Source organism: Dasypus novemcinctus, chromosome 7 (genome assembly GCF_030445035.2).
Source record: "Dasypus novemcinctus isolate mDasNov1 chromosome 7, mDasNov1.1.hap2, whole genome shotgun sequence".
Taxonomy (NCBI): domain Eukaryota; kingdom Metazoa; phylum Chordata; class Mammalia; order Cingulata; family Dasypodidae; genus Dasypus; species Dasypus novemcinctus.
This window is the reverse complement of record NC_080679.1, coordinates 105,841,196-105,868,628: the sequence shown is the minus strand read 5'-3', so window position 1 is coordinate 105,868,628 and position 27,433 is coordinate 105,841,196. Positions and strand designations below refer to the sequence as shown.

Sequence of the window (27,433 nt, the reverse complement as noted above, 5' to 3'; positions counted from 1 at the left end):
TTAGGTCTGCTCTGCCTTATAGGACACAATTGCTAGATGTGGCTTCAAGCACGAAGTATTTGCCTCCAGCTAGACCACTGCAGCCAATCCTCTAATATTTGTTATTATAATATTTGTTAACCTGATGGGATCATCTCACCAGATTAAGGCAGACATCTTGGATAGGCTTGGTTTTATCTCTGATGAGTCACAGACCATGATGCATGTTAAAGAGCTGTGGGTCTGCAGTGCCAGTCACTATTTCCATTCTCCCTTGTTCTGGGCACAAAGCAGGTTTGCATTTCTGGCCCCCTTATGGTTTGGCAGTGTCTGACATTAAGTCTTGGCCAGTGAGTTGAGTGAAATCCTGTGTTCCTTTTAGGCCAGAACACTTAAATGCTGGTTGGAGAACTTCCTGAGCTTTCTACTCCTTCTGGCATGGTAACCAGCAATGCTTGAGATTGTGGCTGTTGTGTCAGTGTAGGCCCCTGAGTATCTATGATGAGTGGAGCACTCTGACCAGGCCCAATAAACATACAGTATGAACAAGACACCAACCTACACTGTTTTAAGCCACTGAGATTTTAAGAGTTGTTTGTTCCCTTAATATAACCCAGGTTAACCCAAATGATGTAAGCTGAAAGATGAGAAAAAAAAGATTGAAAAATATATTTCTACTAAACCAAGGCTACTTATATTAAAGCAGAAAAATTGCCTGTTAGGAAACCTTTGGAGCAAAGTGGCTTTCTAAGGGAATGACCGAGAAATACCAGGTTCATTCATTTATTCAACATCTTCAGCATCTCCAAGACACAAGGTGAAGTCCTATGGTTATAAAGAGAGTCAATTCACCATAGAAATAACAGGGATGGACCACAGAAAGAAAGAAGTCCTAGCTGAGTCTATAAGCAATGGAAGCATGTGCTTTTGACAAGACGATACCCCTTCCTGTGGGCCTCCGTAACATTCCATAATTATTTCACAGCTTCCTAAGTACCTGGTAATTATATATGTGTCTCCCCGAAGCAGAGCTCCCTGAGGAGAGACACTGGGCCCTGTTCACTGTGGAATCCCCCTTGCATGGTGCTCAGTGAGCATGGGTTGAACTGAAGCCAAAGTGAGCAACAAGACTGAATCTATAATTACTGAGTAAGAGATACCTGGGCCCTTAAACCTTCTCCACACTCCACTTTCAACCCTCCATAGTGATCTAAACAGTTTATTTTTTTAATTTTTTTTATTTTTTAAAGATTTATTTATTTATTTCCCCCCCCTCCCCTGGTTGTCTGTTCTTGGTGTCTATTTGCTGCGTCTTGTTTCTTTGTCCGCTTCTGTTGTCGTCAGCGGCACGGGAAGTGTGGGCGGCGCCATTCCTGGGCAGGCTGCACTTTCTTTTCACGCTGGGCGGCTTTCCTCACGGGCGCACTCCTTGCGCGTGGGGCTCCCCCACGCGGGGGACACCCTTGCGTGGCACGGCACTCCTTGCGCGCATCAGCACTGTGCCTGGCCAGCTCCACACGGGTCAAGGAGGCCCGGGGTTTGAACCACGGACCTCCCATATGGTAGACGGACGCCCTAACCACTGGGCCCAAGTCCGTTTCCTAAACAGTTTAATGTTAATAGATATGAGGGGGAAACGTGATCCTAAGAACATGGTCCTTTGAGTGAAAACATAGTCTTTGTGGTATTGGCCTAAAAATACCCAATGTTAACTGGCCAAGCAGCCTTCTAGCTTAGGGATTTCCTCCAGCCACTTTTCTCAGTCCATTCACAAACAGTGGTATTGATGGGCACAATGAAACCGAACTCACCAGCTTTGCAAATGAACTAGTTTTCTTTCTCTCATTCTCTATAGCCATCCATTCATCAATTTTTTTTCCCTGTGTTTCCCTTGAGAATATTTCTGTCATACATACCTTCCATTAACCTCTCTGCAAGCCCTCCCAATCACATTTGCATTACTACTGTACTATCTTAGTATGATCCTTCCTCTATATCATTGTAAGATACAGCTTCTTATAATACAAGTTTTGTCATGTTCTTTCTTCCCTGTTCAAGATGTAGGCTCCTTATTTCCTACCTTTATCTAATCTACTTTGGTTATAAAGATCCTCATATTTGTATTGTCTATTACTAAGGTCTGTATGCAGAACCCTTTGTTCCACTTAGATTAGTGACTTCACAGTACTAGTCATTGTGTTTTTGCTCTCACTTAAGTACAATATTACACCCATTTGCCTTGTTTCCCTTTTTGGAATATTCTAATCCTTTTCTATATACTCAAATAGCTTTGGTTATTCATGTACTAGCTCCTTAATTAATACTCCACTCTAAGACAAATGTATTTGTACTAACATACTATTATATTATCCTGTTTCACTTTCCTTTTCCTGTGCTTCTGTGCAAGTTGTCACTTCTCTACAAAAGTATAGATTCCTTGAGTGCAGGGAGTTTACATTATTTTACTCAATTATCCAACAAATATTCATTGAGTTCCAATATTTTGTTAGGCACTGTGCTAGGCTTTGGGGTATAGTGATGAATACGACAAGAGAGAGAGTCCCTGCTGTATAGTGCTTACATTGTAGTGTGGGTACTTGAGTGCGTGTGGCAGGAAAAGGGGAGATAAAAAACCATATGCAGAATTATAACATTAGAAATTGTAATAAACACTATGAAAGAAAAGTATAGGGTGCTTGCGAGACCCTCATAAAGCTTCATGGCTTTAAAGAAAATGCCCCTGATCTGAGATCTGAAGGATAAAATAAACTTGGGAGGTAGACTTGGCCCAATGGATAGGGCGTCCACCTACCACATGGGAGGTCCGTGGCTCAAACCCTGGCCCACGCACAGTGCTAATGTGCACAAAGAGTGCCCTGCCACGCAGGGGTGTCCCCTGCGTAGGGGAGCTCCACGCACAAGGAGTGTGTCCCGTAAGGAGAGCCGCCCAGCGCAAAAGAAAGTGCAGCCTGCCCAGGAATGGTGCCACATGCACGGAGAGCTGACACAACAAGATGATGCAAAAATAAATAAATAAATAAAATAAACTGGCAAATGTCCAATGGTTTAAAGGAGGCTGGTGTCTTAGAGGAATTGAAAAAAAGCTGGTATCAATAAACTGAAGAGGGCAGAAGATGAGTCATCTCAGATAAGTCTAGTGAGGTAGAGGCTGGTGTAGTTGCTCACATTGTAGAGCATCAGTAGGTACTCGGGCAGTGAGACTTTAGGCCATCGTTAAGTGTGAGAGTGCAGGATGGCAGATGCCATTTATTAACTTTTGAGGTCTGTGTAGTTAAGAGTTTTCAAAAAATGCTGAACACCCAAAGTTTAAAAAAATACAAACCCTTAAGTGTTTATGAAGAGTATCAGAATGCTCATCTTATGGATTCACAAATGACCAGTGAGGATGCAAAGTGAAGGTAATGGCCCCAAAAGGCTCCATGTGACATTAAAATGAGAGGACCTGCTGCTATTAGCATCAAATGCTTGTCTGTTTTCTCAAACTCCATAAAAAAAGGCATGGACCAATGACAAGTATGATATGGACTATGGTCCACTCCACATTATAAGTTGGATGCCAAAATGCTTTACACAGGCCACCTAACAGATGGTAATGTATTTCAGTTATTACCAACGTGAGCAGGATTCAAACCAGTGACCCTAGAGGTGAGAGGTTATATATCCAATTACAAATTTCCACTTTCCTTAAGTGTTAAGATGCCTAAAGCAATATATTTTATTTACATCAAGATGCATTGTATAAACTATATTTGATAAAAGAGATGACTTCACGTTCTCAACTTAAATCAAAGAATGCTTACTTGGGTATTTTTTTAATTGAATCAGACTTTAATGTCGTCGTATAATCTTTTGGTTAACAGGGCTCATCCTGATTATTCTAACAAAGGGAAACATGGAAATTAATATTTAAGTTGTAGAGCTTATGTCATCTATATAAAATGCACATTAGAAAATTCAGAAGAGATACCTGGGACATCTGTGAAGGTTTCTCCAAGGACAGAGACATGGAAATTGAGTGCTAAGTCCTTAAGCTGCATTAATACCTTAAAAAAAGTCTCTGGGTCTTTATCATGTTCCCTAGAAATAAATAGAAAAAACACAAAGCGTGTTACCTTTTGGCATGTATTAAGAAAAACGTTCTCACTTCTCATAGTATCTATTCTTTCTTGTGGTTTATTGCTAGTTACAATGTATCAGATATACAAGCAGAGATTTCTTCATATAATCTGCATTGTGGCATCCACATTGAGTATTGTCACATCAACAAATTACTCTCTCATGACTGAAACCCAGTCCTACTGAAGTTTTAAGCCTGTGTTGCTGCTCAATAAAGGAGAAAGTTATCTTGTTTTTCACACTTAAGGGTTAGATTACAGAAAGTATAGTACATTTTTTCCTTTCCTTTCCTAAAATGGTTAATGTCCCACTTAACATTGGTCTTTAAAAAAAGAAAATACCAATTTCAAAGGATTATTCTCTACTGCTTAAGAGAAGATACCAAAGATGTTTTTTATTTCCATGGGTCTGAGTATCCTTCTTTCACATTTTTCAAGCTCCTTTGTGCCCACAAGGAACTCACAATTTAGGAAGTGAAATTACAGACCCTTTCATTAACCTCTCATTTTAAATAATTGAAAAGAGAATTATAAATACTTGAAAAGTGGGTAGGCCTGAGTCTATGTCCATTGAGTATTAACTTGGGAGTGGAGGCTATTCAACATAGTAAAAAAAAATAGTAATAAAGATTATTTTTTCATTTGCTAAAGGTTCTGAAAAACATGCATTATTTTTTTGTTTGTTTAGCTTGCCTGTCTTCTTTGCAGTGCCAGAATGAGAGGCTAAAGGACATTAAAATAAAAAAAATTCTCTGATTCAATAAATCATATTAAAATGGAATGAGTTTTTACATTCTAAGGTGTGAATATTTCAGTATTTCTTGCATTAGTTACACTGTTTTTAAATTATCTTATTTCAGACAGATGTGGACCAGATGTCTTCAAAATATGTTTTTAAATTTATATTCAGAATTTTAACTTCTTTTTTTATATTTCATTAGTTATATATCAGCCATTGAATTTCTCATTTACCAACTAATTATGTAAAATAAATCTGTAAATTGATCAAACTGCTATATGAAATATGAAAATTACATCATTCAGGAAATCTCATGAAAAATGACATCTGCAACCCTAAATGTGTTAATTCACAATTCAGTCAATATTTTCAGTATCATGAATTAAAACAAATGCATCTTCTAATTAACATTTTAAAATGGAATTTATAATCTTACGAAATTCTAAAATCTTATAGAATTAGAGTTCTATAACATAATTTATCTTAAGCTCTGTATCTCTGTTTGATTTACTTCAAATAATAAAGAATGCAATGGGAAAATGTTCATTGCTTTTTAAGATGATGTGTATTACAGGCATGTACCATTGGGAAGTCTTTAGATAGTTCCCATATATACTACTGCTGTGGCCAAGAACAAAGACAAAACATTTTGAAAGTAAAGAATATGCCATGTGCTATCTTCCATCATATCAAACAAATAACTTCCACCTACTCTGTAAAATGTTCTTTTAGTTTGATTCTCCTGGAAATACTTTGATGAAAGGAATGGAAACAATATAACATAATATATCTTACAAAGGGAATAATACTATAGGGAGATCTATCCTCTCAGTTCTCTAAATTTTTCATTTTGCGTTCCAAAAATTTTGGCTATGGAGAATGTCTATTTCAAATATTTCCTGCTTTCCTTTTTTTTTTTTTGTATTAAAGTAAAAGTAGATGCACTTTGGGGTTGGGGGGTGTTTTATTTGGGTAGGGTTCCAGTGTCAATATTTTCAAAGCAGCAGGCTTTATGAACTTTACATTTTCTGTGTGTCTATACCAGGTAAATGCATTACAATCTTATAGGAGTCTTCAGACATTTTTTTTTCAAAGATTTATTTATTTATTTCTCTCCCCTCCCTCCCCTCACCGCCGTTGTCTGTTCTGTGTCTATTTGCTGCGTCTTTTTTGTCCGCTTCTGTTGTTGTCAGTGGCACAGGAATCTGTGTTTCTTTTTGTTGCATCATTTTGTTGCGTCAGCTCTCCTTGTGTGTGCACCATTCCTGGGCAGGCTGCACTTTCTTTTGCGCTGGGTGGCTCTCCTTAAAGGGCGCACTCCTTGGCGTGGGGCTCCCCTACGTGGGGGACACCCCTGTGTGGCAGGGCACTCCTTGTGCGCATCAGCACTGTGGGTGGGCCAGCTCACCACTGGGTCAGGAGGCCCCGGGTTTGAACCTTGAACTTCCCACGTGGTAGGCAGACGCTCTATCAGTTGAGCCAAATTCTCTTCCCTCTTATATTTTTAATGTAACAATTTTTTTTGTGATCTATGTATCCTTTAAAAAAAGACAATAAAAACATAAAAATAAAAAAAAAATAAGTATTTTAAAGATCACACAAAAAAAGTAATATAGTTACTTGAGATCATGAGCTGTTAGGTGGGTTTTCAAAGCTGGAAAAAAGATTTCAAGCGATGTCAGCATATACAGCTTCATAAGGTTTGGTATCCTAACCACTTCAAGCGAATTCCTGATTACAGGTGGATGGAAGCAGGCTAGCTGCCTGCAAAGCACCATTTTGATGTTAAGAATGTTATGGAAGGGGAGGTAGACTACAACTGCTTCATGGAATATGTAGGTGGGAAAAGAGCAATACTTCTAAAAATATTTTATGTAAGATGCCATTTTAAGTATTATTTATGCCTAAATTAGTAAATTGTTTATTATAAGCAAACACAGCACTATTTCATCTATGTCCCTTAAAGTTTACAGATTCAAGGCAGCCAAATATCTTTTAAGAAAAATGTGAAATTGCCTAATATTCAAGCAATCATTAAAGATGTGCACAAGAATTTAGGCACAGCCATATCTTAAGGCATAGGCGATACTCAATGGCAGAGCTCAGTACATTTTGTTATGTGTGGAATTTAATCTAGATAGCCAATGGTTCATCCATGGTCCTACTCCAGTCCAATGGTTCAGGACCCTTGACACTAATGAATCCATTTAGCTGAATATGTGAATCTGCCTTAAATCTTTCTAAGAAATCTGATGTGAACTTCTAATACTTAAAGAATATGGGGGTTTAAAAATGATATATTGAGTGCCCTTCTCTGCTAATGGCTATCACAATTACACATTTAACATACCCAATTCTCTATAACCACTCTTGCAGATTTATGGGCTCCTAAACACTCTTCTGTTCTCAACCATTGTTGGTAAGAATGCAAATTGAAACAATCTTTTAGAGGGCAATTTGATAGTATACATTATTAGCCTTAACATATATATATATATATATATATATATATATATATATATATATATATATATATATATATATAGCTTTGGCCCTAGTAATTCCAGTTTAGAAAATTGGAGAGATAAAGATGTGCACAGAATATCAACTAAAGTATGTTCTCTACAGCATTGTTTATAATAGCAACCATCTGTAAACAATCTAATGGCATGATAGGTAAATATATATACATATATATATTTTTTTAAGATTTTATTTATTTCTCTTTTCCCACCTCCTTGTTGTTTGCACTTGCTGAAGCTATTTGTCTTCGTTGTTTCTTTAGGAGGCACCAGAAACCAAACCAGGACCTCTGATGTGGGAGGGAGGAGCCTAATTGCTTAAGCCACTTCCGTTTCATCCTTTATTGTGACTCTTCTTATGTTTTCCCTCGTTTCTCTTGTTGTGTCTTCTTGTTGCATCAGCTGGCCATCCTGCTCGTCCTCTTTAGGAGGCACGGGTAACCTCAACCTGTGCTCCCTGCTTTGCTGTGTCTCTCATTACATTTCTTTTTCTTCTTGTGTCTCTTGTTGTATCATCTTGTTTTGTCAGCTTGTCATGCCTGTCCATTGTGCCAGCTCACTGTCTTCTTTAGGAGGCACTGGGAACTGAACCATGGACCTCCCATGTGGTAGGCAGGGAGCCCAATCACTTGAGCCACATCCACTTCCTGGTAAATATATTCTGACACATATATATCATGCAATACTATGCAGTCATTAAAAATAATGATGTAGAAATGTATTTCTTGACATGGAAAAATATTTAAGATGTACTGTTAAGTATGATTTTTTTTTTAAAGACGTGTGTGAGTGTCAAGAAAAATGTTTGGGATTAACTACAATAAAATGTTAAGTGTTTCTCTCTAGGAGTTGTATTATCAATGTTCCTTTTTTCGAATTTTTTTCTGTTCTCAACCATTGCTGATAGGAATGTAAATTGAAACAATTTATATCATTCAACATGAACATACATAAATAATAAGTGTATAGTGAAAGTTGTGAACTTACAAAATAAACATCATAACATCATACAGGATTCCTATACATCAACTCACCAGCCATGTCTTATATTGTTGTGAAACATTTGTTACAAATTATGAAAGAGCATTGTCAAAGTATAACTACTAACTATAGTCCATATCTTACATTTGGTGTATTTACGATAAATTTATATTTTAATATAAATAATTTTAAATGTTAAGAAATCACTTATCTCTGACATCCTGCCATACAAGTGCTCCTAAAAGATTTTTTTGTTAAGTCTATAACGTTTTCAGTATTTATGGCAGCATAATCCCTTATTTCCTGTGACCTCTCTATATTTAAAGTGTCAATCAAGCAAATTTGAACGATTACAAAACATTCTGGAAAATAAGTCAGGTTCCAGGCTCCCCAACAATTTCCATACTCCTGACTAGGTAAGAATGAAACAGACTTGCTGAAAACTCATTCTTCCACACCCCCACTATGGCAGAAGAGACCAGCATGAAAATATTTCAGGCTTACCAGAAGCAGGAGATACAGCAAGAACAGCTTTTATTCCCAAATATTATTCAGAACATTTGAAAAGCATAAACTGTTTCCATGTGTTTTTTTCTTCCTATATCTGTTCTCTCTCTGTTGCCTTTCTCATTTGGTTTCTTAGAACTAAATACCTTATTCTTCACTTAACATTCATTCAGTAAATATTTATTGAGGATTTCAAAGTTCTCCATACTTGCCCCTTATAGTAAACTCTTCTTTCCTGCTTTCCTACATAACTTGGTATGCATTGAATGCAATCTCTTTAATCTAGTTCCTTGCCTTGCTTGGGCAGAAACCTGGCTCTTTTTAAGGATGCTATAGCTTTCCCAGCAATACGTCCCTGTGGGTAGAGAGCTCCAAGAGGGTAGTATAAATGATGCCTGTTTTGTTCACTACTTAATAGCCAGTACCTGGCTGAGTAGTAGCACAGATAGATAGTATTACCTGTTATAAACGTATCAAAAACTTCCAATGGCTTCCGACCGCAACTGTAAAGACTGCCGAATCACTTCATCCAATTCACTTTTGGCTCTGAATCCCTGGAGTTAGGTCAGGCTCCACAGGTCAAGGGCAATCCTTTACAAGATTTCCCTTCAGGCACTACTTGCAAGTCCAGGTGCCCAGGTCACCCACACTTCTAACCAACTGGCTACAAATTCAGGGTTCCCACTACCTCCTTGGGCTAAATTATTTGCTAGAACAACTCGCAGAACTCACTGAAAGTGCTATACTTATGATAATAATATAATATATGTAATATATTATAAATATAAATATATAATATATATTTTTATTGTATATTATATATATTTATATTATATGTAATGTTTTTATATATATTATATAAATATAAAAATATATAGTAGTTTTATTATAGTAAAAGGTTACAAATAAGAAGCCAAATGAAGAGATGCAAAGGGTGAGGTCTGGAACTATCCCAAATGTAAATTTCCGTATCTTTTCTACTTGGAGTCAGAACATGTTACTTTCCTGGCACAGAAATGTATCTGATCAATTGTGGAAACCCTTCAGAGAAGTGTCCCGAGTTTATATGGAGTTCTTTTACCTAGGCAAGACTGGTGGAATCTTTGCCTATGTAGTTGACCTCAATCTGTCACAGGTCAGAAAGGTGAGGCTAACATGATGTAGCTCAAAGCCCCAATCCCACTGATCACATGCTCGATCCTTCCTTCTGGTGTGGCCAGTCCCCACCCTCAGACTATAAGTATGGCTGGTCCAACCCTGTCATCTTGTTATCATATGAACTACCATATCAGGTATGGTCCAGGACCCACCATAAATAACAAATTTTGTTCCTATCACTGGAAATTATAAAAATTATACTCCCTCAAGAAATAGGGACAAAGATCAGCTAAATTTTTCATTATGCTACACTTGTGTTCACCGATATACAGGTCTGCTCTCCTGGGCACACAGAAGACTACATGTTCATCCTCTTGCAATGGGGTGGGACCATAGACTAGTTCTGTCAATGGGTTGCAAGCTGATTGATGTGTCACTTCTAGGTAGAAGTATCTACGAAAAATTTTAGATAATGATCCTTGTATAGGTCTTTTAAAAAAAATTTAATTTATTTATTTTCATTTTTAAAGAAGCTTTAGATTACATAAATGTTAAATAAAAAATATAAGGGATTCCCATATATCCCCCTCCTTCCACCTCCCACAATTTCCCACATTAACAACATCCTTCATTAGTGTGTTGTTACAATTGATGAACCCATATTGAAGCACTGCTATTAACCATGGACTACAGTTTACATTATAGTTTACACTCTGTCTTGTAATAGTATATACTCTATCTTGTAATAGTATATACAAGTATAGTTTGCACTCAATTTTGTAAGTTATGACAAAATACACAATGCAATGATATACAGAACAAATCCAATGTTCCAAAATTGTCCCCATATTACACTAATTCTTCCCTTTCCCATCCCTCAGAACCTTTGGTGCTACTGCCTTTACATCAATGATAAGAGTTCTTCCACTGCTAGAATAATAATAGGTCTATAGTAGAATAATTGTAAGTGTACTTTAGTGCATTGTTCACTGCCCAATCTTGAGGATTTGGGGATGATGATGCCCACTCTGCTTCTAATTGACAGGGGGCTTAGATCCCATGGCACAGATAGATGGAGCAATCTTGCTTGCAGTTGCAGACACTCTCTGTTCCTTGGGATGGGCATTGTCCATTATCATTTCCTTGTTAGTTGTCTAGGGTGAGTCCAAAGAACTGGAGTGTAGGTGTTGCAACTCTGCTGAAATTTAAGGCTCAAGTGGCACATAGAAGGACCAAAGATTTAAGCCTCTGGCACTCAGGGGATTATTGTTGTCTTATTAGAGAATGTAGGAGAACTATCCAGGATGGGAATTCAATATTATTTTGGTTATTGTGGATCTCCACCCACCGAGACAAGGTCCCATGAACACCTGAACATATTCTCATATGGGAAGGTGAACCCCTTCCCATTCATACCCACAGCACTGATATTCCACACCAGTGATCCTTCCCTACTTGCTGTGATCCTTCTGTGATCCAAAACCTCTTAAAAAATGAAGCCAACAAAATAACTGAATAAAATTAATAAGAAAATGAAATAATTTTAAAAATAACCAATAAAATAAAAATTTTATGTTAGACATTGTATCTTTCTTCACTGTAAGATCTGTTATCTTGTATGTATAGTGACATTTTCATACATATATTCACCCCGTGTCTTATTTTTTTCATTTTATCTTCAAAGAAGCTTTAGGATACAGAAAAGTCACATAGAGATACAGGTGATTCCTATATACCCAATGCCCTCCCCCTTTTCCCTTCTCCCTTATTAATAACATTTTCTTGTGTAGATCTTGTGTTAAGATAATTAGGTTAAAAGGTTGAAGCAATGTGAATTGCCATATGGAGGGAGGGCAGTTGCTTTGTTAAGGCATCTGGACGTGCTGCAGACTGAGTAAATTGAGAGAAATAAACTTTTTGTGTGTTTAACCAAGTGAGATTGGAGATTCTTCATTAATCCAGATAATGTGGCCTATCCTGATTAATACATTATCTACGGCATAAGATTAGTGGCTTTATACAAATATTTGTTGAATAAATGAAGATGGAGGGAAAACAAGAAACATTTATAGAGCCCTAGCTATGTTCTGGATCCCATACAGGCCCCCAATCATAATCTTATTTAAGCCTCTCAACCCAGTAGTTATATAAATATAAATATGCCTTCATCTAAAGAAATTTTAGCTCAGAGAAATTAAGTAAACTGCCTAAGATAAGACAGAAAGAGATTGAGTCTGCTTTTTAAACTATGTTTCATCAGTCTAAACCCATATTCTTTCTTCTTTATAGTGCTTGACTTTTTTTTGTTTCTATCTTCCTACCTAAAGGGGAGTTGGTACTTTCAGTCCATGATACTATTTCCAGATCTTGAAGCCATGGACATTCTTTAAGCTTCTTGTAGGTTGAGATTCAAACCCATTTAATAAGAGATTGCAACAAGAATATGGGAAGTAATGTAGACTTATGATTTCTCCAACACTGTCATTTCAAATTTCCTCACTTGCTAACTTCTATCTTTACTTCCTCATTTTGAAACACTTTACTTCCAAAGTCACTGATGTGTTCTTTATTACAAAATATAAGACTTATACTCAGCACCATAGGTTAGATCTCATGATCATTTAATTTTTCTACTATTCTTTCTAGGACCATAACTCTTCACTCCCTTTTCCACTATTAACATACCAATGACAAATTTTGGTTCTCCTTGGTTCTACAAGTAGTGTTTTTCCTTCATAAATGGGGTTTCATGGTGCTTCAAATATAGCTCAGGCAGTGGTCTATTAGCATCCAACTCAATTGCCTGTTCTCCCTCTCAAGTATTACCAAAGCCTCTATTCCTTTAACTCCATAAGCCCTCCTGCCATCGTTTACTTAGAGGTGAATTAAACCAAGACTATCCAGTCTGGGCTTACTCTGAATGTTGTTCATACTGCCTTCCATCCTTGATTTTTCATTTTAGAGGCAGGGTGAAAGGAACACCTCAGAGAGAAGTGGCTCAGTCACTGATGAGTAGTACAGACATAGGTACATAACATAACCTCTTGGACCCTCAGTTTCTTCACTCCTAAAATAGTATAACAATAGAATCTATATATTTCTTTACTTAGAAAAATTGTGGGTTTACAGAAAAAAATCATGCATAAAATATAGGTTCCCCATATATGACCCTATTATTAACAGCTTGCATTAGTGTGGTGTTCTTGTTACAACTGATTAAAGCACATTTTTATAATTGTTTTATTAACTATAGTCTGTGGTTTAACTTAGGGTTCACTGTTTATAATGTGTTGTCCCATGGATTTAAAAAAAAAATTATTCTAATAACCTATATACAATACATAATTCAGTGCCATGAACTACGTTCACAATCCTGGTGCTACCATCACCACCAATCATTACCAAAACATTTCCATAGTCTCAAATAGCAACTCTACATTTTAAGCCTTAACTCCCTATTTCCTACCCCTACTCTGTATCCTATTAACCTATATTTTATTTTTTCTTTTTATATTTTTTAAAGACTTATTTATTCCTTTCTAATCTGGATGCCTTTTATTTCTTTTTCTTCCCTAATTGCTCTGGTTAGAACTTTCCGTACAATGTTAAAAAACAGGGGCGAGAGGAGGCATACTATCTTGTCACTAATCTTAGGAGGAAAATTTTCAATCTTTCATCATTAAGTATGATGTAAACTGTGGGTTTCTCTCATTCCCATCCCTTTTTTGGTTGTTTACAGAAGCTAAACCCCTTATAGTAGCAGTGAGGACTTCAGACAGGTACAAGTTTTTAAATAAAATGCCACAAGAGTGTAGGATACACACCCTCTACCTCCCCATATCTACTCCACTTCTAGATGAGAAACATGAGGGACTGCTGAGAGAAGTTAAGTAGAACAGAAGTCTAAGAGTCCCAGAGGCCCTGCACTACGCTTCCTGCATTAGAATCCTGGGGAAGTAGCTCAACTCCAGAGTTAATGTCTGAGTGTATGTATCTAGGCAGACAACACTGGGGACAGCCTTGAGAGATTCCAGAGCTGTGGTAGGCTTAAATGTGGAAGCATAATTTCTGTCAATGTGATGTGTAGCAGTTTGATATGGTTATGAATTCCAAAAATAGATATTGGATCATGTTTGTAATCTGGTCTGTACCTGGGCGTGATTAAGTTATTATTACGGCTTTGATTGGGCCATGTTATTAGGGCATTGACTTTGGTGGGCGGGGACTCACAGATAAAAGGCATGACAAAGGACAGAGTTGAGGGTTTTTGATGTTGGAGTTTTGATGTTGGAGTTTGATGCTGAAGCCTTAAGCTGGAGCCCCAGAAAGGAAGCTCACAGAGGAAACAGAAGCAAGCCCTGGGAAGAGAGGAACCCTGAACCCAGAGAGAAGCAAGACCCTGGAAGGGAGGAACCCAGGAAGCCTGATCCCTCGCAGACGTCAGCAGCCATGTTGTTCCAACACATAAAAATAGACTTTGGTGAGGGAAGTAACTTATGCTTTATGGCTTGGTATCTGTAAGCTGCTACCACAAATAAATACCCTATGTAAAAGCCAACAGATTTCTGGTATTTTGCATCAGCACCCCTTTGGCTGACTAATACAGAATTTGGTACTGAGGAGTGGGGAAGTGCTTTTGCAAAAACCGAAATGCTGGAATGGTTTAATAAATGGGTAAGGGGTATTTTTTGGAGGAATTGTGAGATGCTTAATGGAAAAGGCCTAGATTGCTTTGAAGAGACTGTTGATAGCAATATGGATATTAAAGAGACTTTTTATGATGCCTTAGAAGTAAATGATGAAACTATTATTGGAAACTGGAGGAAGGGCAAGCCATGTTTTAAAGTTGCAGAGAACTTAGCAAGATTAATTCCTGGTGTTTTATGGAAGGCAGAATTTGAAAATGGGCATTTAGCTGAAGAAATTCCCAAAGTAAACCTGGAGAATGTGGCTTGGCTTCTGCTTGCAGCTTATAGCAAAATGCTAGATGAGAGAGATATACTGAGGACTTAACTGTCAGGCACAAAGAAAACAGAAACTAATTCTGGAAATTCCAAGCCTCTGGAAATCAAGCTCCCAGAAGAAATGCCCCATTGGAGGACTTAACTAAACGTGGAACTTGTAAATCAGGATTCAAGAGGCAGATCTCTTGAAAAGACTTGTAGAAAGTTTTACTGTCTGATGGTTTGGACCCCTGCTTCTTGCATGCTAAGCCAACAAGGTTTTTGAGAGAACTGTATGAACAAAATCACTGTCAGCTTGGACTAAAAAGGACATGGGAAGGAGAGACTGAAGGAGAAACAGCTTTAAGAGGAAAACCATGGAAACTGAGATCTGGAATTAAGACCTCATCTTGGGCCAAGAGAAGAACCCCACCCATGTGTACAGAGAGGGTGAGTTTTCACCAGCAGTTAAAGAGGGTGGATGTTCCCAGATGATGTTGTGGAGAGTTTTGGCATCCAAGGATGCAGAGAGGGTGGAGCACATTCCCCAAGGATTATGGCAGTTAAGGTCAGCACCCCAAGGTCTGAGAGGGGTAGACCTGTCCCCCAAAGGTTAGGGAAGGCCAGGTAGTCAACTCATTCTCTGAGAGGGTTGAGCCTGTATGCCAAAGGTTAGGGGGAATGTTGTCTTCACGTCACTGTACTCGCGGGGTTAAGACTCCAACCCAAAGATTGGGTAAGGTGCAGCAGTCACCCCAACACTCTTGGAGAGAGAGGTCTGAAGCTTGGTCGACACCCAGATGCTTGATCAGATGGAACCAAGAAAATGGCTGTTGGGCAAGCCTGTGAAAAGAGTGGGTTCCCATAAGGCCCCAAAGAGAAGAAACCATCATCTTAAGAATGACTTTCAGACTGAAATCTAATGGAGGATGCCCTGCAGGTTTACTGAACTGTAAAGGACCTGTGACATATGTTTTCCTCCAAATTTCTCTTTATTGTAATGAAAATGTTTATCCTTTGTCCATTTGTGTATTGGAAACAGATAAATTGTTTTGTAAGGTTCAGAGGTCTACAGCAGACAGTATGTTGACCCTAGACACAATGTATTTCTTTAAATTGATTGTGATGTGATCTAGTACTTGCATTGTTACTGATTTAAGGTTTTCTTGAATATTGTAATATCTTTTTGAAATTCAGAGGGTAGAGTATAGCAGTTTGATATAGTTATGAATTCCAAAAATAGATATTGGATTATGCTTGTAATCTGGTCTGTACCTGGGCATAATTAAGTTTTGATTAGGGCTTTGATTGGGTCACATCATTAATGTGTTGAATCCCCACCCCTTTGTGGGTGGGGTATCACAGATAAAAGGCATGACAAAGGACAGAGTTGAGGGTTTTTGATGTTGGAGTTTTGATGTTGGAGATTGATGCTGAAGCCTTAAGCTGGAGCCCCAGGAAGGAAGCTCACAGAGGAAACAGAAGCAAGCCCTGGGAAGAGAGGAACACTGGACCCAGAGAGAAGCAAGACCCTGGAAGGGAGGAACCCAAGAAGCCTGAACCCTCACAGACATCAGCAGCCATCTTGCTCCAACATGTAAAAATAGACTTTGGTGAGGGAAGTAACTTATGCTTTATGGCCTGGTATCTGTAAGCTGCTACCACAAATAAATACTCTATATAAAAGCCAACAGATTTCTGGTATTTTGCATCAGTACCCCTTTGGCTGACTAATACACCATGTAAGAAGCAAAGAGCTATTGGCAGACTAACAGAAGCAAAGGAGAACTCTCAGAAGTGGCCTCTGAGTAATAGGGAACAGAGAAATGGAAAATCAAGAATCCTGAACTGCCTGTCATCCCAGGCCCTTTCACAAAAATTAAGTTATAGAAAAATAAACTTCGAATTCATGTACATCAGTTTATCATGCCATCTGTACATGCATATTCTCATCTTTCCTTTTAATAGCAGAGGATGAGATGTCTCCCCTTCAAAATTCAAAATGTAGTAGTGCTTTAGATAAATCTGTGTCATCATATTCAATTTCCTTTCTAAAACCTGTGATCAGATTCCTACTCTACAGATTTTTTCATGTCTTCATGTTACCTCTTTTACTTGACAGCACTCACCAATAATGTCCTATTCCTAGATGACTTTTCATACATCACTTAATCTTAGAACATTAGCTATGACCAAATGCATTTTCCTCCTTCTGCCTTTTCCCTACAACTTTACCGCACCCATTATCTTATATGAGGATGCTCTCTAACAACACCATTGCTCTGACTCATTCTCATGCTTATGTTCTTTCCTACTTTAGATACCACTGACCATACTCTGCTTTCTTCAAAATCATATTTGCTTGGTTTCCAAATAGTCTATTATAATTATAATCTAATGATATTCTCCCCAGTTAAACTTTCGACTAATTCCCTCCTGAAGGCCCCCCCACCCAGTGAAAACCACATTTAACAAATCATATTCCTCATAGGTCTTAAAACATGATATCCCCCTAAATCTCCCCACTCCTAAAAGGTTAGACTCTCCAAAGTTGTTCCCACTCAACGATGAACCCCACTCTCCCTAGATATTATATTCAATAATTTCATTAAGTTATCTACCTTGCCAGTGAGCCCTCCTTTTCAGTATCAACTGATGATATACTGATATTTCAAAGAACTGGTGAGCGATGAAGTATCTTATTAAGATGAATTTGGGTGGGTCTTTCCCAAACCTGCAGTGTTACTTCAGAAGGAGCCACCTTTCCACATAGTCTTAAACTTTAGTAAGGTATGTAATTACTTCCTCTCAGACCTGGGAAACTGTAAAGAAGTCAACGCTTTCCTCTTCCCAATTCATTACTAAATCTTTCCATTTGTCTCTTTAATGGTTTCCCCTTGTAGAATATGGTGATTGGGGCTGTAAATTCATATGACTAATCATTTAGATTTCTTCTGCATTATAACATTAATTTCCTCTAAAAGTCATGCAAGATACACATTCAAAATTGTTCGCTACTCATCCCCAGCTATCTCTGTAGTCTACCTCCTCAAGTTAGAAACTTGTAGGGTGTAGTGCTAGGAACCTCTCTGGCATCTCTGAGAAATGTTGTTTTTCTACCTCTCAGACAGGAAGACAAATAATTTGTTTCTTGCTTTACCTTGACTGCCAGGAAGTTTACAGCCAAGGTTTTAAGTACTTAATCTTAATCCTTATGTGGATGGAAAAATTTAACAGAAATAAAAATTCACTAGATGGACTCAATAGCAGAGAAGGAACAACAAAGGATAAAATCAATGAACTTGAGGATAGATCAATAGAAATTACCCACTGTGAAAAAATGGAGAGAAAATAATCTGGGGGGAAAAAAAAAGAATAAAGACTCAGGAACATGTGGAATAATGACAGAAGAACCAACATTTGTACCATCAGAGTCCCAGAAGGAAACAAAGAAAGCAAGACTGAAAGAGTACTCAAAGAAATTATGGCTGAAAACTTCCCAAGTTTTATGAAAGACACAAACCTACCAAAACTGGGTAATCCTAAAGTAACTCACACCAAGACACATCATCATTAGACTTCTAAAACCTAAGGACAAGGAAAAAATCTTGAAATCAAACCCAAAAGCAATGATATATTACCTATAAGGGCACGTCCTCTCATCTGAGGCAAGATGAGAAATCTGGAAGTCGGAAGGCAATGACACAGTTTTCAAGTGCTGAGAGAAAAGAACTGTCAATTCTATAACTGGAGAAACTATTTTTCAGGAATAAAGGGGAAATAAAGCACTATCAGATGAAGGAAAACTAAAATCATTTGTCACTAGAAATGTTACCTTAGAGACTGGCTAATGGAAATTCTGCAAACAAAAGGAAAATGATAAAAGAAGGAATCTTGAAGCATCAGAAAGGAAGAAATTATAATGGAAAGAGTATTACAGGAATATACAATAGACTATCTTATTCATGAATTCTAGAAATCATATTTGATGATTCCTATACAAAGTATACCATTGTATGATACTCAAGACAATAATATTTAAATGTAGGGATGATAAAAGGATCAAAATGGGAGTAAGATTTCAACACCTCAGTTGAAATAGTAAAATGCTGATACTAGTAGACTGTGGTCATGTATGTATAAATGTAATATTGAGGGCAACCACTATGAAAATTATACAAAGAATTACATACAGAACACTGTGAATCCTAAAAATGTTTAATTAGCCCACAGAAAGGCAAGAAAAGAGAAATAGAGGAATGAGAACCAGAAGAAACAAACAGAAGATAATAAAATGGCAGATAAGCTCTAATATATTGTTACTTTAAATATAAATGGTCTAAATACATCAATCGAATGACAGAGATTGGTAAAGCTGATTTTTAAAAAGACCCAACTGTATGCTCTTTACATTAAACTCACTCCAAATTCAATGACAGGTAGGTTGAAAATAAAAGGATGGAAAAAGATATACCATGCAAAAATTAATTTTAACAAACCCAGAGAGGTTATATTAATATCTGATAAATTAGATTTCAGAGCAAAGAAAATTACTAGAGACAAGAGGATGTTGCATAGTGATAAAAATATCATTCCACCAGGAAGACATAATGATCCTAAATGTGTATGCACTAAACAACAGAACCTCAAAATACATGAAGTAAAACTGATGAAGCTGAAAAGCAGATAAATCTACTCTCATAGTTGGGGACTTCAATACCCTCTCTCAGCTAATGATAGACCCACTAGACAGAAAATTAGCAGGGATACAGGAGCAACATCACTAGCCATCAGAGAAGGCATATTAAAACCATAAAGAGATATTACTACACATCTATCAGAATGGTTAAAATAATAAGTAAAAAAGTGACACTAAATGCTGGCAAGGATGTGGAGAAACTGGATCACTTGTACATAGATGACAGCAAAGTAAAACTTATAATCACTCCGGAAAAACAGTTTCACAGTTTCTTAAGAAACTAACCATGCAACTATCATACAGCTCTGCCATTGCACTCCTGAGCATCTATCCCAGAGAAATGCAGATTTATACCTTCACACAAAACCTTTGATTGTTCAAAGAAGCTTAATTTTTAAATAGCCTAATAATGGAATTCCTTAACAGGTTAATGGTTAAGCAACCATGGCACATCCACACTATGGAATAGTATTGAACAATAAAGAAGGAATGAACTATTGATATATGCAACAAGTTGGATGAATCTCCAGAGAATTATGCTGCATGAAAAAAGCCAGTCCCAAATCCTATATGATTCCATGTATATGACATTTTAAAAATGGGGACACTGTAGGAATGGAGAGCAGATTCTAAAATGATGAATTTAGAATGAACTGTTTCGTTTGGTAAGTAGACTTCCAGACTTACTTTCATAGATATGCAAACATAAATTTGTGTGAAATATATGTATTTTACATATTTTTTTAAAATAAACTTGAGAACAAGACAGGTCATTCTCTGCATTTTCACTAAATATATAATAGACATCTATCTACATCAGGGTATATATACGTCTCATTTTAAAACGGTAACATAATAGTCCAGAGTTTTTATATAAAAGTACTGCCCATACCAATGGATATTTAAACTGTTAACAATTTTTTGATCTTTCAAACAATATTAACAGCAACATTTAGTTCTCCTCATCACATTCAAATTTCTTTTTGTTTTGGAATTCTGAATTCATTCTGGTTTTTCCTAGCTGTAACTGTACCATTTTCAAATCTATGATCGAGGCTTTTTCCCAGCTTCAAACCATGTACACCTTCCTTTGGGAAGTAATCTGCTTTCAAAATTTCACCTGCTCACTTCTGTTATGTTGTAAGCTCCAGGAAGGCATAGGTCATGCTTTTGTTTTCCCTTGAATTTCCCATGCCTAGGACAGTGTTGGTACATGGTGAATATATAGGATCTTCACTTGGTTCCTCCAAAGACAATTCATCTATACCACTTAAAACCTAAACTCCTGTATTCTCCTATCAAACACAGTACTAGTGACCAGGCTCCTCTCTAGTATAGACATGTCCTTCTTTTCTCAATATCCCAGGAGCTCAAGCAAGGCACATTTCTAAAAACAAAGGAGCTGTTTCTAAGCTTGTCTTGCTAATCAGTTTCTTACCAACTTTGGCATTTCTTCCTTCTCACATAATTTTAGATTTGTTTGATATTCTCCCTTTTATAGTACAAATGATCTCTCATATCTTGAAAACATCACAAAGTTTCAGACTCTCCCTCTGCCAATTAAACTTCCCAAAACTGTAAAATTGTCATTTTCAACATCTTAGTTGCCTCTTCTCTCAAAGGTGCAATAACTAGAAACCATTAAATTGGAATTAAGCTACTCTAGCCAACAACCATGTATTTCCCTTACAATTTCAGCAAATGTGTGCCACTGCACATATCCAATCTTATCCTCTGTCTGTCTCTGCTCTTTTCATTCTGGAACTCTTACACCTAACAAGTCCTGTGTCTAGAACACCCCTTACTTTCCCCTTGGTCACTATTTGTCCACTGACTTTGAATTTATTGTTATTTGTGGTCATTCCTGAGAAATCCCATCTCATTGTAAATCAGTCCTGAATTTACATCCATATACTACTCTATGATTTCATGAATGTGTTCTTTTATATTATTTAATATTTATTTGTATTTTGTCCTCTTATAATTAGTCTGAAAGCCCCACAACATCAAAGAAGTATTGGCTCCAGACACTCAAAATAAGACTACAGAATGAATGAATGATGGTTCAGTCATGGCTGAACAGAGTGAGTTATATTTTTAAAACTATGGTGGGATAGGTCTATGCACTGACATGAAGCATCATGTTTTTTTTTTAAATGGAGAATTAAACATGGTCTGGAATTATTAGAAGTCTTTCACTGAAATGGACTTCAATTCTTAATAATGGGTTTTAATATTCAGTCATGGACATTTTGTCATTTCTAGAAATGACAAGGTTTTCAATCATTTGGAAAGAATCTTAATTTGAAGGGAAAAACTTACTCCAAAACTTTCTTCTGATTCAAAAAAATGGTAAGATAAAAATGTACAAAGTGATTTTAAGAAACTCCACTAATGCTAACATTCTCTTCATTTTATATATTATGCTTTGTTTTTAGACCCAACTAAGACTGCTGTGTTTTTTGGCTGACACAGAGATCTCATAGACGAGATAGTCTCCCTTAGTCAGCAGCAACTGCTAAGGATACCAGATTGTCATGGCAATGATTGCAGAAAAGAATGAACACAATATGGAATGTCTGTTCTTTAAAGACCTGCTCAAAATGATGTGTTCTTGTTGCTACATATGTTGCAATTTTTCATTTTATAAACAGTATTATGTATCGTCTCTCTTCTCATACATCCCTACAAATGGAATAATGTGTATTATTCTGCTTAGTTCTTTTTCATGATACCATAAAAGAAAAAAGTTCAGCCCTAAACCTTGTTACCCAGTCTTTCATTGCTTACTATTTAAAGTTATTAAGAGCTAATCTATTAGGTTCCAAAGGTAGACTAATTAGTTATATGGAAAAGAATAAAATATCCTGAATATTTTAACAGCATCTCATGCTATAAATTAACTACATTGCTCAAGAAAAGTTTTCTAGAATAAGTTGTCTCATGAGCCAAAGTCCTAATTAATTAAATTACTTAATGTCTGTGAGTTCAGAACTATTTATTTCTGGTAAAGAACTGAGTAACAAAGAATAGACATCTATGTTAGACAGTGTATTTGGTGAGAAAGCTATTTGACTAAATTAGCTTGCTTTTGATTTATATGTAAACACAAAGAAAGAAAAGATGCTATTGAAAGCCAATAATAACTCTTGGATGACCGTAGTTTTTAAGGCAATGAGTCTTATCAGAATAAACAGAAAGTAAAATAGCTTACAAAGACAACGTAGTCTAGTAGAAAGAGGGTTCAAATACTAGTTCTGATATTTAATAACTATAATCTAGGACAAGATATCAAACTAGTCTGATATTTAATTTCCTCGTCTGTAACAATCTGGTTACTAATACTCGCTTCAAAGAATTATTGAGGGGATTAAGTGAGATGATGTACGTGAAACAATTTGCAGTGTCTGGCACACAATAAATACACAATAAAGGAGGGCTGTGATGATTATCATCATCATCGTTTTATTCTTCATTTACAGAACTAAGATTTTAAGTGAGCTTAATAGTCTTTATAATTGGTCAAAAACTAATGTTTGCTATATTTTCTGTCTTAGTTTACCACAGAGTTGCTGGAAAAGTACCAGAAATGGGTTGGTTTTTATAATGGAAATGTTATTTAGGGTTAAAGCTTACAGTTCCAAGGCTATCAGAAATGCTTTCTCACCAAAGTCAAATGCCATGTGACTGTGGTAAAACAAGATGGTGGGCTGTCTCTGCTTAGGTCTCTGCCTAGGTCACTGTCTCTCAGAGCCCAGCTCTTGGAGCTCAGCTGTGAGATACCACGCATGGCACTTGTTTTGTTCTGACCTCCTGTCTCAGTCTCAGCTGCTCTGTTTTCTTTCTGAGTTTGGTTGTGAGCTATCAGGCTTTTGGCAGTGCTAGTCCCCTCAATGTTGAACTACTCCAAGGGCTCAGCCCTTCAGGGGCCTTTTTCTGTGCCTCTGTGCTCTGCTGGTTCCAGTCTCCAGGACCTCTCTCAACTCTTGGGGCTTCTCTGTTTTCCTGAAGTTCCCTTATTTACATGAAAGGGTCAATACAGCAGTTCCCTTTTCCTTGGTGTATCTCTCTGTATTTCCACAGAGACATAGTCCGATCAAAAGGCCCCACACCCACAGGAATGGGTTAGTCAAAAACATAATCCTTCTCTTTTGGGGATCATAAAAGAACTTCAAATTGTCACACTTTATAAACAGTTATTTGTAGTAGGTTGAATGTACCATTTTTGAGTTTTTAATGTTTACCTTGATAATTGTACAAAGTGGCATCTAAAGTACCAACGATGTTACATATGCAAATAATACAGTGAACACTCTATGTAGTGTTATCTACAAAATAGAGTTACAAATATGATTTAAGGTAGACAATGTGTTTGTGTATAAATGTATGCACACCCATAATGGAATTTTTTCTTCTCAGGATTGTATCCTTTATTCTGTTGAATGCCACCATTAAACCAAGCCACAAATCAGGAGAAACACTTTCTACTTTTTCCTTTCCTCACATCAATAATGAATCCTGAACCAACTCCTAATGATTACCCAAGTATGCCTTTTCCTTCCTGATATAGTTCGGATGCTCATCATTCCTTTGCTAACTACTATAACAAAAATCACAAATTCTGTTCTGAAACTGGGGAGTGAACTGTCATTCCCCCCCCCTCCCATTCTATTTGGAAATCACCCCAAAACAGCAAAGAAAACTAGAAATAAGAGCACAGCCTTCACCTTTCATGACAATAAGACATCAAAAACCTTGAACCACACAATAGGTGGAAAAGTTGCCAAAAATCTAATGAAGATCAAACAGTTGTATGGGTGGAAGGGGAGAGAGGATACCCTTGGATTCTGAGAGAGAAAGCAGGCAGAGTTCAATTCTCCGAGTTGAAGACTATGCCTTGAGTGCAAACCCAAAAATCCCTCCTTAGCAAAATATCAGGGTACATGGGCTGGTGGTAAGAATTTCCCTGTATTTGGTTCAGTCTTGGGAAGCAGAATATAAAGTATATAAATAAGAAATCAGATGACAAGCCATTTTCGCAAGAAGTAGTCTGTTAGATAACCAGATTATAGAAGTACATAGGCTTAGTCACCATGAAGGAGAAATACTTTTTTTTCCTTTCCTGACCACGTAATTCATTCTTTTTTCATGGATAAGAGTAGCACCAGAAGCTGAATTTCCCGTGTAACATCTTAAAACAAAAGTAATAAAAAAAACTTTTTAAAAATAATTTCTTCCATTTTAGACTCAAATTTCACTGAAATACTTTTTTTTCAAAAACTGGAATCTGTATCATACTTTCTAAATGAGAACTTACCCAAAGATTCAGTATTATGTATATATTAATTTGTGACAATACTATTTTCATTAGGAAAAAGTCCATACATATTCTTAAGAGCTCTATGTATTTGAGCAGAATTATATAATTCATTTTATTGGTGTAAAATTTTTCAATGTGTACCCCAGTTTTGCTTTATATTCTTATATTTTTAATATTTTTTGAGCATTATTAAGCTTAAAATAGGTGTATATATGAGTACATTTTAGATTTGGGAAGTATTAAAATGAGGCACAATATTAACCATTCAAGTCAAAGAGAAATTAGTGGTTTAAATTTTTGTTGCATTTATAGGGCAGACAGGTAATAAATGCCCTTCTTGAGTATTTTCATGTGTAAATTGGGTTCTCAATATAAAATCTACGAAGGAGAAGTTATAAAGAGGTATTTTGTTTATGTGAATAACAATTATCTTTAGGAAGGATGTCAGACAGACCAGCTTTATATTCAAAATGATCGGGCCCTGGATCTCAATAGAGTTGCAACACCTACTCTCCAGTTCATTGGACTCACCCAGGACAACTAACAAGGAGATGATGATGGACAATAACCACCCCAAGGAATAGAGAAAGTCACAGGATCCAGGCACCTCTCAATTAGAGGTGGAGTGGGTATCACCATCCCAGAAACCTCAGGATTGGGGAATGAATGATGGACTAGAGTAGACTTACTTTTTCAATTATAGACTTACTGTTATTCTAGCAATGGAAGAACTTTTATTATTGATGTGGAGGCAGTGGCCACCAGAGGTTCTGAGGAGAGGGAGAGGGAAAAATAAGTGTAATATGGGGGCATTTTCAGGACATTGGAACTGTTCTAAATGACATTACAATGACAGATACAGACCATTATATATCTTGTCATAACTTACAAAATTGTGCAGGAAAGAGTTTAAATTATAATGTAAATTATAATCCACATTTAGTGGCAATGCTCCAATGTGTTCATCAATTGTTACAAACGTACCACACTACTGAATGATGTTGTTAATGTGGGAAAGTATGGGAGGAGGAGGGAGTGGGGCATATGTGAATCCCCTACATTTTTTTATGTAACATTTATGTAATCTAAGTTCTTTAAAAAGATTTTAAAAAGTATATATAAAAAAAGATCTATAATGAAACATTTGGTATGGTTCTAGGGCCCATGTAATTAGTACTATTTCTTACAGTATAATATTTAAGGGAATAAAAAATCATAACAACAATAAAATCTCTTATCTAGTTTTTGGCCTTAGGACAAGAATATCCTTGTTTGAAATCAGAAATATACTCAGTGAAGGAAAAGGAAAACTGAGCACCACTGTGTGGCAGGCAGACCTTGTACAAGGTACTGGAATACAAAGATGATTAACGAGAAGACAAAACTCCAACACTAAGAAGTCTAAATTCTAGTCAAGGAGAGCCTGACCCTATTATGCTATGATTTCAGAGGTAAGAAAGAAAGTCCATGGTCTGGAAATTTAATCTATCACTATTAACACTGATTGCATGAAACTCCTGAAGGCTGGATCCTTTTATATGTCTTCGTAGTATAATTTAGCAAAGTACTTTGTTCTTGCCTTGTGTCCTGTCACAGGAAGTGTCTGCTAAATATTATTTGATGGATGGATGATTAGATGAATAAGTGAAAATTCACTTTTTGGGTTTCATTTTGGAAAAATAAGTAAGCAAGCAATCTCTTTTAAAATGTATATATACCATGATGTGGACCATTGACCATGAGGTGCAGAGGTGCCCAAAGATGTACTTACCAAATGCAATGGATGTGTCATGATGATGGGAACGAGTGTTGCTGGGGGGGGGGGAGAGGTGGGGTGGCGGGGTGGGGTTGAATGGGACCTCATATATATATTTTTAATGTAATATTATTACAAAGTCAATAAAAAAAATCTTCTGGAAGAAAATAAAAAAAAATAAAATGTATATATAGTGGAGGTATTCACAAGAATTTATACTTTAGTGTGAATTAATCTAAAAATGTGTATGAGCACATGCGCATCTTGTATTCTTTTTTGGATTAATGTATTGAAACAGATCTCGAAGAGAATGTAATTTTGGATGGTTGAAGGAGGAGGGTAAAGAGGGGAATATTTTGAAATATGAGAGAATGTACAGGGAGAATAAGAAGAACTTGTGAAATATCCAGGAGGGAGTTTTGAACACCTGAGCAAGAGCCTGGCTTATGCCCTGAGGAGGATAAATGGTATATAAAAGTGAGATGGGGGCAGTGACAGACTGCTACAGGACTTCACCAATTTCACATTGGCCTGAGGCTGACTCTTAAAATAAGGATTAGATGTGCAACAGGTTAAACTTTTAAAATGGCCTCAAGTTCAGCAGTGGTGACCTCTGGCACAGGGGATGAGGAGAGCTTTCTACGTATTCAGGTAGGGTTGGGGAGATCAAGGTGCCACCAACCTTACTCTTACCCCAGGGACAGATTCAAGCACCACACGGTTCATGCGCACCAGGACTGTTTGCCTCTATTT

General features: G+C 36.9%; 1 protein-coding gene across 50 annotated transcripts in view; it reads right to left on the bottom strand.

Moving 5' to 3' along the window:
• Positions 1-27,433, bottom strand: part of GTDC1 (glycosyltransferase like domain containing 1) — a 412,173-nt gene that overhangs the window by 22,332 nt on the left and 362,408 nt on the right. For all 50 annotated transcript variants that reach the window (XM_071216469.1, XM_071216464.1, XM_058300976.2 and 47 more), the window contains one exon: positions 3,968-4,077. In XM_071216469.1, coding sequence (XP_071072570.1) covers positions 3,968-4,077 — 110 coding nt within the window. The remainder of the gene's footprint in view (positions 1-3,967; positions 4,078-27,433) is intronic.